Source organism: Scylla paramamosain, chromosome 21, assembly GCF_035594125.1.
Source record: "Scylla paramamosain isolate STU-SP2022 chromosome 21, ASM3559412v1, whole genome shotgun sequence".
NCBI lineage: Eukaryota > Metazoa > Arthropoda > Malacostraca > Decapoda > Portunidae > Scylla > Scylla paramamosain.
This window is the reverse complement of record NC_087171.1, coordinates 19,009,556-19,028,537: the sequence shown is the minus strand read 5'-3', so window position 1 is coordinate 19,028,537 and position 18,982 is coordinate 19,009,556. Positions and strand designations below refer to the sequence as shown.

The 18,982-nt window shown below is 40.9% G+C and overlaps 1 protein-coding gene across 1 annotated transcript; it reads right to left on the bottom strand.

Annotated features, from left to right (window-relative positions):
• Positions 1–922: 922 nt before the first annotated feature.
• LOC135111176 (uncharacterized) lies at positions 923–18,755 on the bottom strand. The gene is made up of 9 exons (XM_064024246.1): positions 16,876–18,755; positions 16,465–16,666; positions 11,880–12,086; positions 7,301–7,363; positions 6,618–6,745; positions 5,708–5,835; positions 5,168–5,397; positions 4,376–4,736; positions 923–3,953 (listed from the first exon to the last, which is right to left on the bottom strand). The coding sequence occupies exons 1-9, from the start codon at positions 18,016–18,018 to the stop codon at positions 3,779–3,781; spliced, it is 2,637 nt and encodes an 878-aa protein (XP_063880316.1). The 5' UTR covers positions 18,019–18,755; the 3' UTR covers positions 923–3,778.
• Positions 18,756–18,982: the final 227 nt, after the last annotated feature.

Below are 18,982 nucleotides of genomic sequence, written 5' to 3'. Positions count from 1 at the left end.
ACTTCGCTGCAATCTTACTGCTGTTATGGTCGTATTGCAACTGGCTTCACTCTACGGGGCCCGCGGGCCTGCACCCCCTGCAAATCTTGCCGCGTTACAGTACTCCCTACACACACTCATACACTTATACACACTCATAATAACACTACACTCCTCATTTACAAAATAAACACTGGATAATACACATACATAATCTACATTAATATTGGCCTTCCAGCCACATATGAAGCATTATTATTAATTTCCTTTTTTTTATACTTATCTTTATGTATCCATGTATTTATTTACTCATTTTGTACTTTATTTATTTATTTATTCATTCATTTGCATGGGAAAAGGCAACTACAGTAACCGGTCTTTTTTCGTTTTTTTTTTTTTTCTCACTTGGCCGGCCTGCTTCACGCGTAAATAAATAAATAAAAAATGATGAATTTATTAAGATTACCTGGCTAAGTGAATCCCTCGGTCAGAGAAATACAGTAGCTGTAGTAGATAGTAATATTATACATGTCAACTTATCTCTTATAGGTTGAGATGGTTTGACGTGTATGCAGCACAAATAGATTAAAGGAAGTCAGTAATAAGTTTGCAGCATCCTTCCCATCGTCAAGTACAGTCCCTGGCTAAAAAAAAAAAAATATGAGAGAGAGAGAGAGAGAGAGAGAGAGAGAGAGAGAGAGAGAGAGAGAGAGAGAGAGAGAGAGAGACTGGCTGTTGAAAGACGTATCTGATGCCACACCCAAGAAAAATGCAATAGTATTCCTGACTGATGCCCCATTTTAGTCTTCCATAAAATCCAGTTCTTCTACAGATTCTACTTTGGCTCGTGTTCATGCATCAATAAACACATGAATCGACTGAATCTGGAATGGAAAAAAAAAAAAAAAAAAATTTTCAAATGTATAGAAATGAAAAACAGATGTGATTTTCAGATTTTTTAAGATACACAAATTCTATTTTAATTTCTCCATATTTCCTCCACTCCTCAATTAGTTCCTTAGTCTTAATGCATCTATATGTTACTGAGAAAAAAAAAAAAAAAATCAAAATCAAAATGAAGTAGAAGCTGTTATGTTGTTATAGCTGCATCTAAGACTATGAAACATTCCTTTGAAGTGACTACTGTTATTTAAGTAGTCATACAACTTTTAAATATCTAATAACTCTGTTATGTACCTAATTAGATCCATTCCTAAATGCATAAAATTTACTAAACCAGTAGATAAAAAAAATATACTGAATCATGAATTATGAACACAATAATTTTAGCACTTCATGAGAATGCAGAACACTTAACCAAAAAAATAATAATAATAAAAACATACGTTTTAGACAACACATATGAAAACTCTCCAAGAGGAGACAAAGCTTAATTTTATAAGAATAGAAAATACATAAACTGTTTCATTAGAGCTTTCTTCCTTCTATCAAGTATTCCAGTTATCAAAACTAGTGCAATGACTTTGCCTATGACATGATAAATGCTAAAGCTACTTTACAGAAGCACTACATCCCTTAGCTAAGTCCATTCACTTGACATCATCTTGTTAACATATGTCAAAAGTTTGCTTATGTTGTAAAATAGCTATTTATTACATACAAATGACATAAAGTTAGCTTATGCAAGGCATGGGCTGGTGTCATAAGTTCTATGGAGGTGATACCTAAATAACCTTCTCCTTTGTGTATGGCATACCTGGCCCTTAGCAGACCCAGTGCCCTTCACCAAAGCTGTCACTCAGGCACTAAGCAACTATGTATATTTCTTTCAGTCATCAAAAGGATAACGTTTTCTTCTTGTTCTAACAGTAACTGATTCATAATGAGCTCCCTCACCTTGAACCTTCTTAAAATAGATGTGTTGTTGACTATACAGGTCTGTCTGCTGTCACATACCTAGTTTGATGATCAATGAGTGTGATTACTTGCTTTGGAGAGCCAGCAAGGAGGATGCACCAAAGTTTAACCCATTGTTCATGTTGTTTGAATGAAAGAATGCAAAGAGAAAAGGTAGCAATGACTATATTAATAACATATGAAGACTACAGTTGTGTGGAAAATTTTAAGCCACTAGGCAGACATGAAGAAGCATCTAAATAACGAGATGATAGACGATGTCCTTAATTAGGAAGTTTGTAATTGTAAAAAGTAGGATAAATATTTAGATGAACCGAGAAGGATGTTAATAATATATGATGACATGGCAGGAGTGATGTGATGAAATAATGATGTGCAATAAGTACTTACTGTTAAGAGTGCAGCCCATATCTTACAGCACCAGTACATTACAGAGAGAGAGAGAGAGAGAGAGAGAGAGAGAGAGAGAGAGAGAGAGAGAGAGAGAGAGAGAGAGAGAGAGAGAGAGAGAGAGAGAGAGAGAGAGAGAGAGAGAGAGAGAGAGAGAGAGAGAGAGAGAGAGAGAGAGAGAGAGAGAGAGAGAGAGAGAGAGAGAGAGAGAGAGAGAGAGAGAGAGAGAGAGAGAGAGAGAGAATGGTAGATACACAATTACTGCTGTAAACTTATTAAACTAAGACAATAACTTAACCAAAGAGAATATTAGACAGCAATAGACTAGTTGAACACAGCACTTGTATTGGCATTGAGGTTGATAGATTTGTGCACAAAACATACAAAAGAGGAAAATATATATACTAGTGGACTTACAAGAAAGTTTAAATAATGTATAACCCAATGAAAAGTTATTAGCAATTGTTATCAAACATGAAGCTATTATGTGTGATAATATGCATATATATGTAGTATATATGGATGCACTACACATAAATAGACACATGTAAATACCTGAGATAAGTACTGGTCCAAATAAAACAAAAATTGAAGAAAGAATTATCTGTATGCATTGGAGAATGGTGAGAAGTAAAGGAAATGTTCAACTACTGTACACAAATTGCTGCCTTGCCAAGAAAAGAATTAGGCATTTGTGTATTGTATAATAATATCATATAAAACATCTTCACTTGACAAGGCATTCTTAGTTGATACAGGTGGACCAAATGTACAAAAAGACAATTAAAGCTGCAGTCACTTGTACAAAACTAAATCACTACAGATCTACAAAAATACTACAAAAAGCATTCCTTGACTTACATTACTCCCTATTCTTATATACGTAACAAAATTATATTATGAACATGAAAATACAAAATAAACAGTACATATTAATCAATAAGTTAAGGAGTATGACATCACAAGGGGCACACTGTGAGTGAGATACAAGAACAATGATTTCTCAGTAAGTGAAGTGTTCATATGAGCACAAGACTGCGACACCATACCTCACTGTGGTTTTTCAGTCTCAGTACTCATCTAATAGTGCAAAGTGATCATGATAAGTGTAATCTCATGGTAGAATTTTGCCCTTAAAGAACATAAAGAAATTAATTAATGGGTTAGTATGTAACCTTCAATCCTGATGTTTAAACATACTTAGGTTTGTAAGTTTCCCATTTATGAATTGTAGCATGTATGAAATTGGCATGGTGATCATGAGTATGATGTATTCTATACTACAAAGCTCAGGCCTCACATTGGTATTTCTTCCAAGTTTACATATATGCACAATGAATGTGTGAGTGCAAGCGCACACATGCACACAGACGTGCACACACACACACACACACACACACACACACACACACACACACACACACACACACACACACACACACACACACACACACACAAGAGCTTACAAGTACATTAGTATGAACAAGTAAAGCACTACTTTATCCATACTTGTAATTTTTTGTACTATAACCTAACAAAGAGATTGTTGACACTTCTGCTGGTGACTCTTAAAGTATGCTCTTTTGACAAACACTCTCCAGCAGGTATCACAGGGAAAGGCTGGCTTGCAGGGGTGTGACACCAAGAGATGTCGCATCATGGCTACACCCTCAAACTTCTGGACTAGATGTGGACAGTATGGACACCTGCAGATTATGAAAAATATGATGAAAGCTTCAGCTAACACATTAAATGGGATTCATAATAATCCTGTTATGAAATATCTGAATACCAAACAAAAACATGAAAATGCTTTCAGGGGAGGGAAAAAAAAAAAAAAAAAACATTGAATTTTAAGATAAAAAGGACAGATGGGGACAGGACTGAGATGAACATACATAAATCATGTGTCACATCAGTTGATGTAAAAAATACCAATAATAGAAACAGAATATAGTTAATGAAAATATATTGGACCAGTTTCATTGCACCGAATAAATAAATGTAATTTATTTACGAAATGTGATCTACATAGATAGAACTCTAATCATTCTGCATTATATTACTGATAAATCTGACAATAACACATCAAACAGCTCTTTTTATCATCAATGAATGATACCCTTACCTTCCAGGAACAGCAGTCGTATCTGGAAGACTTTGTGCAATGTTCTGTCCTGCCGAATCATCTACTGGAGGAACTGGTGATGAATCAGCAATTGAGGAAAAGTCTTCTGTCCTCTCATCTGTGCTGGAGCTTTTCTGAACACCAGCAATGGCAGCAAATCCACCAACACTTTCACCTGAATCTCGCCTTGTTCTTTCACTTTCTTGAGTCTCTTCAATTAAGGCGTCTGTGTTTTCATTGATTCCTTTGGCAGATTTATCATTAAATAAGTTATCACAATCAGGCTCTTCTTTTATTAGAGACAGGGGGTTGATTGTGGCTGTTGGTTCAGTTGAAGATGACCTTGATGAATGGCCCTCACCTGAAGAAATAATGTGTTATGTGTAAACTAAAAGAACAGTTGTAGAACAATATTAGTAATAACATGGTACATTTATCTGCCTGCTTCTAGAGCTGTTTTATAAAGGGCAGTACTCTAACATATCCATAATCAGAGCAATTTTTATTGTGGTCGAGCCTAAAATATTCATGTCATAAGAAAAATAGATGATGTTATGACTGCCAATGATGAAGAAACAAAAATGAAGGCAGAAAATTTGAGTAAGATAACTGTGTTAATGGTTACAATGATTCCCCAGAAGATGCATTATCATATCTATTGACTATAACCACCAACCGGAAGGGAATAATAACATATATGAGGGAAGATCTTTAACATAACACTGTCCTTATGAAAAAAAAGAAAATTGCTGGCACCATAACCCATCAAAATCAATAAAAATAAAAAGTTACCTGAAAGTCTTCGGACTTTGCTTGGAGTAGGTGATGCTTCTTTCTTTGTCCTTTTTGTTCCAACAAGTCGCTCAAAGTCCCCAATAGTGAAACCTGAACTGTAGGAATTCTGTGACAAAGGTCCACGGCTTGAGGTGCTCTTCTGTCCCTCACACAATGAAGCAATCTCCAACATTTCTGCTGTCCTCATGAATGATTCAAGTTCAGAGGCATCCACTGTAGCCTCACCTCTGAAATTCAAAAAAGTATTTCAATGTGTGCTGAAAGCCAAACATCTCACATCAAGATGAACATTGTACAAACAAGCTTATTTATATCTTCTCTAATAAAACCCTAATACATTATAGGAAAATATACTGAAAATAAGTACTGCTGGTTCATGGACCCTAAAATTTAAAGGACAAGAAGATAAAATGCAATGAAATGTGAATTATCAAGTAATTAAAAAAAAAAAAAAAATTTATCTACCAGACACAACTCTGACTACAGTTTGAACAATACATATACTCACTAAGTATGTAAGCTATGAAAAATACTTACGTGTATATAAAGTGAATAATATTGCGCAGTTCAGAAAACTTAATATCACGAAGAACCACAACACTTTGGACAGTTAACTCTCGACTCAAGACTTGCCGGAAGTAAGGGCTGGCCAAACACAATACAATCTGTTGGAAAATGGTTATGATAAGGCACTGCTCTGAGATCAGGTTACATTTCTTAATGTGGGATAATACATCCTACCACACTGTCAAACAAATGAAAAAGTGGTTTGCAGGCTACTACTACTTTGATGACTGATCACATAAGTGGACATATTTCAATGCAACTAAAACCTTGTAAGCAATCATCAAACACAAGATGGTATGGGAACTTTAGCATTCCAAGCTCAAATGCTGCATCTGGGACATTTGGGAGAATCTAGACTTTCATATCTGCAACACCTTGATGAACCTGGCACAAACTGCATTTAAGGGAAGACATAATGTATCAAAGAGAGGATAAAGATATGTCTCATCAAGTGTCACACCATAGAGAATGTGGTCCACTACTTATGACCAGATCTGTACGTAGACTGCAAAAAAAAAAAAAATAAATAAATAAATAAATAAATAAATAAATAAATAAATAAATAAAAAATAACTAAAGAAAGAAAGAAAGAAAATGAATAAAAAAAAATAATAATAAATAATAATGAAAATAAAATAAAATTAAATCAAATAATATAAAAGGGTTGTGCATTACATCATACACATCTATGAAGCTGATTTCCATAATGTTTACATTAGAGTAATAATCATGGTTGATCACAAGGAAAGTGCAAAATATTATTAATTTTTGTCATAATGAAAACTAATCTGCTATAACCCAAAATATCAGAGCTGTATGAAATATGACATGAAGGTGGGTGGCTTAAAGTTACAACAGTTCAGTTAACGAATCAACTTACTCTGTGTGCTCTGAGACTCTGCCCCTCTGCCGTGAGTGTTACATCAGTGAAAGTCTCATCTCTCATTAGCTGATCAAGCACCGTAGAGCAGTGAGCCTCCTTCTTCAAGAGATACGGACCAACTAAACCTGGAGTGGTTCAAAATATAAAAATTCCATGCTGCTTCGTATTCTTGTTATAGTCTCACTAAGAATGATGTGCAGCAACATTTCTCCTGATAATGACTGTTCCCAGTGTTGGATCCAGTACGGTGCATCTAGGAATCTATTCCCAAAAGTAATATATATATATATATATATATATATATATTTTTTTTTATTAACTTCTTTTCCTGAACTTTTAACTATTTATTTTAGTATTTTTATAATGTGTACTGCACATATATTCTATACATGGCACTTCTCACTGCATTGTTAATAACTCAAATATCGCTGGTTTGCATTACACATCTGCATGAAAAGTATTTCCAGTATGAGAATACATCAACACTCAATCATTTATTGTTAAGTTAAACAAACTGATTTGCTAAATAATGAAACGCTGTGCAGTTTATATAACATCCAATTTAGTAAATGACATGTCATTTTTTCAAAGCAAAATTTTTAATAAATTCAGGTCAAATCCATTCACATTTTGTTTTACTGCTCAAATAATTTAATAATGGATAATGTCTTCATAGTTACCTGAAGTACCAGCAGTGGGCGACGTCCTCTGCTGGCCATCTTGGGACAGCGGCTCATCAGCGTCTGTGGGGAGTAAATAATATAATAGATATGACATTATAAACTTCCGTTGGGGATTTAAAACCATCCCTCAGCATTTCTATGGCCATTAGACTTACAAATTCATGAATAGTTTGAATGCTTATCACATCAATAAAGATTTGAAACAGATTGTACAGTAAATGCGCGGGCAAACACTACCTGTCGGAAACACTCAGCAATGCATGTGTGTGTGTGTGTAATAATAATAATAATAATAATAATAAACGGTTTATTATTTAGGCAGTTGACAAACTGAAAATGTACATAGGGGATGGGGAAAAACTTAACATTAATCCTAACGGTAAGACTAATCTAGGAGGGAAATACTAATGATTGATGGCTCGCACCATGGTGGGAATCGCACTGAGTCTGTGTGTGTGTGTGTGTGTGTGTGTGTGTGTGTGTGTGTGTGTGTGTGTGTGGAACTCTCATACAGTCATCATGTGATGCACGCACAATGGACGGCAGTCTTAACCACCAACAAGAACGAAAATGAGTTACTATAGAATCTGGAAAATTATATATATATTTTTTTCCAAGATTTGTCTCCCACATATTTTCGTTGATTAAGAAAAAAGAAAAAAAAATATAGCAGCGTAAAATGATGCATGAATCGCCAGTCAACAAGTTGTAATACGTTGCTGAACACGTGGCCAACCAGACACGCTGCACATCACGCCACGCAGCAGCGAACTGGATATTTCCCCCCTCGGATCTTGCGTTACGCTATTTTCCCGACAGAGTGGTAAGAGTTCTTCACTAGGCAAATCAGGTTTTTACTACCATCACCCAAGAATCATCTCTAAGTTATTCCAGCGAACTTGTCTATCCCACCTCCCCAACCCTGTATCGCGTCTTCTACACTCCTCCTACCTTGCTATCTTGGGTCTAGAGTACTCTTGACAAACCCCTATGCTCCGACCATTAATGGCCTGCTAGCTACACGTCCTGACCATCCACGTGTCTGTTTATCTATATGTAATACGATTCCTTTCGCTTCTCCTTGCTCTCATAAACCACATTGGCCTTTTCCCAACTGTGTTTATTATGTCTATGTGCACCATCGATTTCTTTTAATTTTTTTCCTTTCTCCATCTCAAGTCATTACATGAAGGCTGCAGGTACCGCACAGGTTACCGATGGTTCATGCACGTCAGATGGAAGCCTTTCAAGATACGCCTGTGCTTCCTATCTTATCCTGATGCATTTTTTTAAAATTCAGTTTAGTCTTAGACTCAGTCATATTCATCGATTCCGAATATTTTCGTTAACAATATCAAAATACAGTCAAATGAGGTCTTTCATTAGAGAGAGAGAGAGAGAGAGAGAGAGAGAGAGAGAGAGAGAGAGAGAGAGAGAGAGAGAGAGAGAGAGAGAGAGAGAGAGAGCGTGTGTAAAAATAAGAAAAAAATAATAAATGCAAAGATAAGTTACTGAATAAATGTCCACAACAAAGTGATACCAACCAACGAACACCACAGCAGGCGTGACGGCTGTGGACAGAACGGTGTGAGTGGAGGTGGGTGCCTGGGAGGGGGAGGGGGCAGGCTCCGAGGTGGGAGGAGGGGAGGCGGGAGCGTCCGGCAGCCCCACCTCGTACAAGAATCGTCGGTGCTTCCTGCTCCTGAAGACTCAAAACAATGCCTTCTCACTACTCTGCCATCACCCGGACACCGAAACGCATGCCACTGGACGTTACCCAAACAACTGAACCTCACAAGTACAACAAATGTTACGTTACAAATATATAAACGCACAGAACAAACTTTGGGAGTCGTTAGCTCATGTATTAGTCGTGTTATGCTAATGAGATGGATATTTTAATAAACACGTTCTTCATCACTAGGTAATCAACGACACATCGATCTGATGCAATCAAAATCTTTAAATTTGAGACTAATTAGCAGCTTAATTAAAAAAAACATTCTAGATATAATGATATTTGGTTGACATGCATCACACCGCGTGTTTCACCTGAGATGCTCGACTATGGTGGAGCGTCTGGTGTGGTCGAGCGCCAGGTTGCAGGGTCGACAGAGAAGGCGGTTGTTGCGCACGCCAAGCACTCTCCCGAACTCACTAACCCGATCAGCCGGGGTCTTGTTCTTCGCCGCGTGGGAGGGCGAACGCGCCCTCATGGTTTTCATTTTTCCTAACATGCTTACTTTCCGCAGTTTGAGAGGTGTGTGGCGCACGTATGTGCGTCGTCAAATTTATGTTCGATAGGCAAAGTTAAAATTACTGCGTGACGCAATATCAAACAAGCTCCGTTCTTCGCGCAGTCTTCGAGCTCACATTACTTCACAAAACTCAAAATAAGAGTGAACAAATACGAACGTGAAATATCGCAAAGATAACTCGCTGATTAACCGTCGAAAAGCACACCACTCCCAAGAGCACAGGATTCCAGCATAGATCGTTCAACAGTTGGATAAATAACCCTTAGTTTTAAGTTTCAGACGTTCGTCTGACACACTTTCAGGCGATGTTAGTATGAAAGACGAAAATGTGTTCCATTGTAAGGGATGGATAGTACAGGTCCTGGAATAATATGATTTGGTAGTAGTCAACTTGGTAATGCACTGCAGGAAGGACACGTCCTTGTGAAGAGCAATAATTGATCGAACCGGCTTCCAAGGAATCTTAAACTTGGTTGCTACACTGAAACAGCCTTGTGAGTCGTCTTGTCAATACGATGCTTTTTCACTAGTCAATAACTGGACTACGTGGGTGACGGCAAGGCGTGAAGAGGTAGGCGGGGGCAATGTAATCAGTTACCCCTACACGTTCTTAGCAAATGCCGCTTATTATCATTGGCGTTATTCACAATAGTATCCAAATGCAGCTTGGCGAGAGAGATAGAAAAGAAAGGTAGGATGCTAGCAGCGCGGGAGACACGCCAACACTGCGCCCACAAGGAGAGCGCAGCGCCACCCAGCCCCACCCGAGCACTGGCCCGCGCCCTGGCAGGCTTACATCACCACATTTAGCCGATTAAAATACAAACTAATAATAGGCGAATCTGGTGATACGCATCCATTGAAAATTTTCATTCCTGTGACTTGACAGAAGCTCCGAGATGTGCTATGACTCAAAGACAACCAGACTAACAATATAAATAACAAGCTCGGAGAATAAACGCACCGCAAGGGGCCAAGCGCGTGCTGCGGGCCGCGCAGGAATCAATACTCGCCGTCACTGCGCCATCCTGACGCACCACGCACCCTGCGGGTCTGGCCGCTGCCTTGCTGCTCGACACCTTCCACGATTGAATTGTTCCATTACTGGATGCATATCTTTTAGGTCTGGGTCTAATGATCAAATTATATGCGCGCGCGCACGCACACACACACACACACACACACACACACACACACACACACACACACACACACACACACACACACACACACACACACACGTCATATATATATATATATATATATATATATATATATATATATATATATATATATATATATATATATATATATATGTGTGTGTGTGTGTGTGTGTGTGTGTGTGTGTGTGTGTGTGTGTGTGTGTGTGTGTGTGCTTACTGCGCACGCGCACATAAACATACATATATATATATACACGCGTGCGCCCGCGCACACACAGGCGCGCGCGCGCGCACACGTGCACTCCACACACACACACACACACACACACACTTCTGATTTTCATACCACCCGAAATTGAGCTCCACATGCCGAAAACTCGTTCCATAATTGTGCAGACGCAAGGGCAGACTTGTAGCACATAAGGGATTGTCTTTAAGCCAGCTTATTCCAAGCTACATAGTAGTAGTAGTAGTAGTAGTAGTAGTAGTAGTAATAATGTTGGAGGTAGTAGTAGTAGTAGTAGTAGTAGTAGTAGTAGTAGTAGTAGTAGTAATAGTAGCAGCAGCAGCAGCAGCAGCAGCAGCAGCAGTAGTAGTAGTAGTAGTGGTAGTAGTAGTAGTAGTAGTAGTAGTAGTAATGGTGGTAGTAGTATAAGTAGTAGCAATAGCTATAGTAGAAGCAGCAGCAGCAGCAGCAGCAGCACTAAAAGTAACAGTATTTTGAGATACTTGTGACCTCTTAAGCAAGCTGCACAATAACTAATATTTTCATACGTAGACCATATCTCTTGTCTTGTCACACACACACACACACACACACACACACACACACACAGAGGGGGAAATGACAACCAGCCTTACAGTCATGCCGAGAAGAAAGAAGACAACTCGACTTGCGTTCCTTGCCTGAACAGGGGGAACAGCGTGAAGGAAGGCCTAACCTAACCTAACCTTGCCTCCGACCAGCCCAGGAATTGAGGCCCGCAATTCTCGAGTATGAATGAAATACGTAATACAGGAGCAAATGATAGTAGTAGTAGTGGTAGTAGTAGTAGTAGTAATCGAAGAACAAGAGGATCAAGAACATGAAGAAAAAGATGAAGAACAAGAACAAGAATAAGGAGGAGGACAACAACAACAACAACAACAACTTACCAGGCTGCGAGGTATTAGCAGCCTGCTGGAACCCTTTGCCTTTAGACGCTGGCTGTTCTTGCAATAAGGTAGACTCCAGCACGGACTCAGGCTCCAGAAAGCTTGTCTCCTCCTCTCGAGAGTCTTCCTCCGCGTCGGTCGCACTTTCCTGCTTGCAAGCGTCAGACCCGCTGCCCCCGCTGGCCAGCCGCTCCATCAGGTCAGGAACTGGAGAAAGAGAACGAGGTGAACGGTCATTGTTGGTCTCCAGTGCGTTGAAAAATTTACACACACATACACACACACACACACACAGATTAGGTTACATATTTGATTAACCACAACTTATACATAAAATTGATAAAATACAGTGATTTGGGGTCCAGCCATGTTCTCACACATACTTTTACTAAACACACACACACACACACTTACACATTAGGTTACATATTCTATTAACCACAACAACTTATACATAAAATTGATAAAATACAATTATTTGGGATCCAGCCATGTTCACACACACACACACACACACATACAAAATGATGTCTAACTGATCTTGTTTGTATAATTTTTCATACAGGGCAATGTGACAAACACTTTTCATTAGGTAATTTTATTTTTTTGATGTTTTCGTACTTTGTTTACCCCTTCCCCCTCCCCCCCTCTCTCTCTCTCTCTCTCTCTCTCTCTCTCTCTCTCTCTCTCTCTCTCTCTCTCTCTCTCTCTCTCTCTCTCTCTCATCTTATATACATGAGCTAGACTTGTTCTCCTACATCAATAATAATAATAATAATAATAATAATAATAATAATAATAATAATAATTAAAAAGGGAAAAAAGACAGCAGAACAAGCTAATTGAATGTTTTAAAAATTCCACGTAAATTCACTGACGTAAAGGCATCCAAATTACTTTCATTTTCTCCTGCGATGCTGTGACGCGTGAGACACCAGGCATGCACGTCAATACCTATCTTTTATTTGCTTCTTTTTATTATTCATTTACTTACTTTTATTGCTACTGACGTCTTTGAGGTTTAGAACAAACTTCAACGTGAATTAATAAGAAATCTTAATAAATTTTGTAATTAGATCAACGTATTTTTGGTCGCCCGTTGCAACAGAAAGGCAGAATTAGAGATGTTTATCACCCTGGCTTAGTTAAAGACACTTTTACGAGTATATGTTCGGACGCCCTCTTAAACATCTCTCTCTCTCTCTCTCTCTCTCTCTCTCTCTCTCTCTCTCTCTCTCTCTCTCTCTCTCGTGTGTGCGTGGTTACAGGCATACGCATCTGCTGTGTTGTGCTTCATTCCAAGGGTAGTATTAATTTATAACAGTAAATATAAGCCATGATCTTTGCCCTATTAAGCATAGGTCTAACTCGTGTACGATTCCGTTCAACAAAATATGACAAACCATTTATTCAATTTCTTTCTGCATATAAAAGCTGCTTTCATAGAGTATAGTGACATTGACGTTAAAATGCAATGACACGATCATTTGAGACGCAGATTGACAAAATTTTCTAATTTTTGTATTTACTCTTAGGTAGGTTTGTCCGTCGGTGGGACCACGAGGTGGAATGGACGTGGACTCACGTCTCAATCCCTGTGCACCTCCAAGCACCAGGCGGTGCTAGTAAGCAAAACGACTTCTTCCCTCCCCCCACCAGACCCAAACCCCCGAGCGGAGTGCCTCAATAGGCCTTCACCGTGTCCGCGTACCACTGTAATGTCAAGGCGTAAGACGAAAGGATAGACTACGCATTCCTCCACGAACGCTACACCAACAGTCGCTTATTCATAAGAGCCTCCTGTGAATAACACCGCCACAGATGTTCGACATCCTTCCCAAGTTGAATATAGACAAGTATTGATTGAAAACACATTGCTTCACGTAGCCGGTCGCATCTGTTCACCACATCCTCAGCAACTGATGACAACAACTCACCTGTCTGTATCTGTTCCCTCCACTGTGCCTTGCGACGAGCATTCTTCCAGAAAGTGCGTAACTCATCCACGTCGCGCACAACCAGGCTGTTCCCGGAGGCAAGGATGGCAGCATTGTAGTGGGCGGTCACTTCCTTCCACACCAGGTGCTTCTCTCTCAACACACGGCGATCAAGGGATTTATTCTCCACCACTCGTAATCGCGGAAGAAGCAAAGAATATATTAAGCGCTTCTCTGCCTCGGTGTAATTTGGTTTACGGAACCTCTGAGGGCGCTGAACAGGAGCGTGAACCACTTCCTCCTGGGAGGGAGGCAGGCGGTGACGCCACCCCCCTTCCGCCGGTGGTGCAGATGTTCCTTCTGAGGCATCAGCCGAGGTTTTGGCCGAGAGTTCTTCCTCTCCACCAGACATAGTCGGTGTACTGAGGAAGTAGATTTTTCTTATCGCTTGATGTGATTCCTTCGTAATCCACGTGGGACTTCTTCAATAAGGATATTACTTTTTTTGTAACAAAAAATATCAGAGCCTCGAATTATGGCCAACGCAGATAATGACAAACATTTCACAAAAAAAAAAAAAAAAACACTACTGAGGGCTTCCCCTGATCCACGCGAGCAGAAGGCTTCTAAGTTCAAGGGATTTATCATCCAGTTGAGTAACTTTGGATCAAAGGCACTGCAACTTTGTGACACCAACTGGTCGGTTAACCGCGGTTTCAGTTACAAACAACACTTGGAGTTTCACTGTGCACAATACTGCAGTCGGGCACACCTGTCAGTCCATAATGACGTCACTCCGTTTACCCGGCACTCACGACCTCGGTGACGAAACCAAGCCATTAATGATGCACGGTATCATCTTATTGGCGACACCAAGTGCCACTTCCATTGGCTTAACCTTGGAGCACCGGAAGCATTTCAGGGGCCGTAGTTACTATTTCTGCAGCAACTTAAAAGGTTACGTGTGTATGGAACTCCGGATAAATAAACACCCGCATTTCGTGAAATTACATCACGAGCAGCAGGGTTAGCAAGTTGTATCGCCTCCGAGTGGGCGCAGAGGCAGCGAGTGGGACGGGAGGTTGGAGTCACCCCATTCAGACTTGGATCAAGACACGCTGAGAAGACGTGTGCCAAGCCAGCTTATCTGGATTATTTTTACCACATTAATACTTCAAGAAGTTCCCGTGGGAAATGCTTTCACGCACTTGCATCCCCTCGAATCCTTATTTGCTTGTCAAGTGTTAGCCTCATCCCTCTAAGTCTCTATATTAACACCATAAGTTAACCCACTGCCGGCAACCGCGATGTGCGACTTGAGTCTTGTGTCAAAATAATTCGCTTATTTTAACACCGATGAACAACACACTACTGGCTCAATAAATAACATAAAAATCCACGCAGATTGCAAGCTGCACAGGGAAGCGACATACACAACCGACTATTCAACCTGGAGATGCAAGCATTCATGGTGTATCATGAAACATTCCAGCAATCACGAAATTCGTCTACAAAGGTTAACACCAATTCGCTGAGACGTAAGATCAACTTGAGCCATCTGTCAAAATGATTCGTTTTAGTCTAACCCATAACTTACTAAGCAACACTGAAGCCAAGGGCGAGAACACAAACAGTTACATGAACTTCAGACGCCCAGTTTCTCGGCTTGCTTTGAATGCAGATGCATAATCATTACAAATGAAGACGTAATATGTGATAATGAATAATATGAGGTCCTGGTATTGATCCAAGCCGCGGCGTAAGAAACTCTGCCGCGCTGGCCTGAGCGACGCCTGAGAGGGAACCACTGGAGGGAGGGAAGGCCTTGAATTGCTCTCCCTGCACCGGTAGTAGGGCAAAAGAGGCGAGTGTAAGGGGGAGGCACCCACGTGATACAGCCTCTTTTGAGATATATATATGTAATCCTTATTCTGATGTATTTCATACGTATGAAGCTTCACCTGTCCAATGATATAATTTGTATGTCATATCGACGCATCACACTTAATCGGCAGCGGCATCGTGCTGTTTAATTTTGATAATAAGACCAAGGCTACAATGTTGCTCATGACGATATTGATACATCCGCTGATTTCAGAACTTGAGGGAGACCATCGCTTGTCACTTCGCCTTATCGCACCGCCAAGGAAAACTAAGCTTATCAAAACAGAACAATGGATGAGAAACTCGTACATTTATTTAGCGTTCATCCCCAGGTGTTATGGTGACAGCTGGTAACTTTGCAGCGGCGTTCTGGCCACATGTACCACACACCTCTATCGCACAGCGACGAGCGTCATGACGTGCTGCCATGCCCACAATAGTATGGTGCTCGCCTCGCCCTGGCAGCTTTCCCCTGATGTCTATAGTCATGATGTTAGGTCCAATGCAAAAGATGAGATGATGAGAACCGATGCAACAAGTTTTTTTAATCGCATAACTAAACAAGATACGCACAAGCACACTCTGGTAATAAGGCATAAAATATTATACAATATACTTATGAATGTAACTCACCCAGTTACTCATAGTATCATCACATTCTCTGCCAATATTTAACACCAATAAGCTTTCATCTTCTCACACCTACAATTATCACCTCTGACGTGATGCTGCTGTGGCAGGGAAATAACATATCTTAGGCTTACCGGCAACGATGTCCTCGGGCTGGGTGTCTAAGACCGCGGGAGTGGGCGCGGAGAGGGGGGCCAGGAAGTGGGTAAACGGGTGGTCAGTGGAGGGGCTGAGCCGCATGCTGGAGGTGCTAGAATGGACCCCTGCCACTCTCGCGCGAGAAGCTGCATCATCCTTCAGCTGATACCTACGGACGCGACGACGAGTCAAGTTGTCCTGAAAATGAGAAATAATGTATTAATCGATAGTTGGACTTAAGCGTACGGTTGTTCTTATAGGCAATAAATGTATTACTTAATTAAGTTTGATAAGAACTTTAAACTGGTTCATCTGGAATGTGAGCTATACTTTTATGACACGAGTATATAATAACAAAAAAAAAAAAAAAAAAAATGCTACCTACTGTTGTTGCTAAGATAATTTACCTGTTCAGATCTTATCTTGTGTTTCTGTGCCAGTATACTAGCGAGAGTGGACGGCGCCACACCAAAACGATCTGCCACTGCACTCTTCCGCTGCCCTCCTTCAACCGCTCTGATCATGGCTAATTTTTCTCCCGCTGTATAAGACTTACGGCGGCCACGCTCACGTGTGTAAATTTTTTCCCCTACCGTCGCCGGGGGGGTGGTGGGAGGGGCCAGTGGGGTAGCAGCAAGGGTCTTCTGCGCGGCAACAAGACCTTGTGTGCCGCTGGTGGCGACGCTCGTGGCCAGGCGAGGAGTCATGCTGCTAGACATAGTGGTGACGGTAGATGTTTTCGTGGTTGTAGTAGAGCTTCCTGGGAGGATGACATAGCGACCAGGAGGAAGGCCCGCTGGTAGGAGAGGTATGGCAGGATTGCCAGCGCCCATACTGACGATAAGAGGCATGTTTGTACCGCGCACCCCTCCCCCTAGCATGCGGACGCTCCCCACACCGCCGCCCGCAGCCAGTGTGGGGGGTACCTTGGCCAGAGTTGCTCGCAGGGTCCGGGGTTGTATTTGCTTTTCTTCCTTTGTTTTACTTTCATCCGTTGCTTCTTTACTTTCTTCCTTGACTTCAGGCTTCTTGGTGGTTACCTTCACAATGGCCTCTTCCTCGTGGTCGTTGGGGATGACTTCCTCCACCGTCTGTATCGTAATGTCCTCATCCTGCACGGTGTCAATGGTGACGCTCTTCTCGTCCACCTGCACTTTGTCATAACTTTCCAGGTCGTCAGATTCACCTGCAACACTGTATACTTTATCAATCTTAAAGCAAGCCTCTTGGTCATCTTCACCAGGCTTTTCATTTTCAAGGATGTTTTCATTCATCACAGGCTCAGTGTTGCCACTCTTGACAGCCTGTTTCCTACGTCTGCGCCTGCCACTGCCGCTAACCGAAACTACTTTTTTTTCTTCCACAACCTGTCCATTTTCAGATATTTCAACACTTTCATTTTCTGTCTCGGTAATCATGTGTTCCACGGGTTCAATAGTTTCCTGTCCATCAAGCATCTCACATTCATTTTCTATTTCTATTTCTTCACTCATGTCAACAGCTTCCGTGGCCTTGACCTTTTCGACAACATTTGATCTTCTCCCTGACATGCTGGAACGTGAATTAATTGCTCGGAAAAGAACAGGCGGAGGGAGATGCTGGTCGAAGCACGGTGAAGGACGATCGATAAGCACCCGTAAACCTTAGAAGCAGGCAGCGATCAGGCACGAATGAAAATTAGATGTCCTAATAACCTTAACACAGCTTCACTAGCGAGGCAGGCAGGCGAACGGTGACTGGCTCTTCTCTCGGCCGTTGTTGTTTGCGGGCCCCCGTGCGCGAATCCAACTTGAAAGCTTAATGCTGATTGGTCGGTAGAGCGATCACTAGCGAATGTTACACAGCGCTCCATTTCGTTATAGGCGCGACAGGCATGCGCAGTGAGCCGTCCGCCATTCCTTGATCAGCTTGACGAAGACCGACGTGCGCTTGCTCGAAAGGGACAAGCTTCTTTGCAGTCTTCCTATTGATTGCTTACTATTACGTTAATCCAATGACGAGGGAGAATGGGTGTTCTATTTGCAATCAAATACCTTCGGGATAGGGTGGACATGAGTGTCGTCTCGTGACACTATACCATCATACGGAGGAGGAGCAGAGATGAGCTGGTACGCGCATGTCCTCGCCGGCTCTTATTTATGATAACATTTTCAACAATTTAGCCTCAGAAGCCACTCTGGGTGGTCTCTGACATGCTTCACTATGTGTAGGCTTCAAGCCTACTACACAGAACACGTGTAGAAACTTACATGAAGAATTACTTTCAATTGTGCGAAACAAAAAGAAACTGCGTAAAGATTCGGAAAATTCTGTTAGGGCAAGGCTCGGCGGCGAGCGTGGGGTTGCTCAGGTGCCGCCGTCACCACGCACACAACAACGCACCACTGAGATTTCTCCACAGTACATGTTACCTTGCTTTCATGTTTGCGTGTATGTGTGTGCGTATATATATATATATATATATATATATATATATATATATATATATATATATATATATATATATATATATAT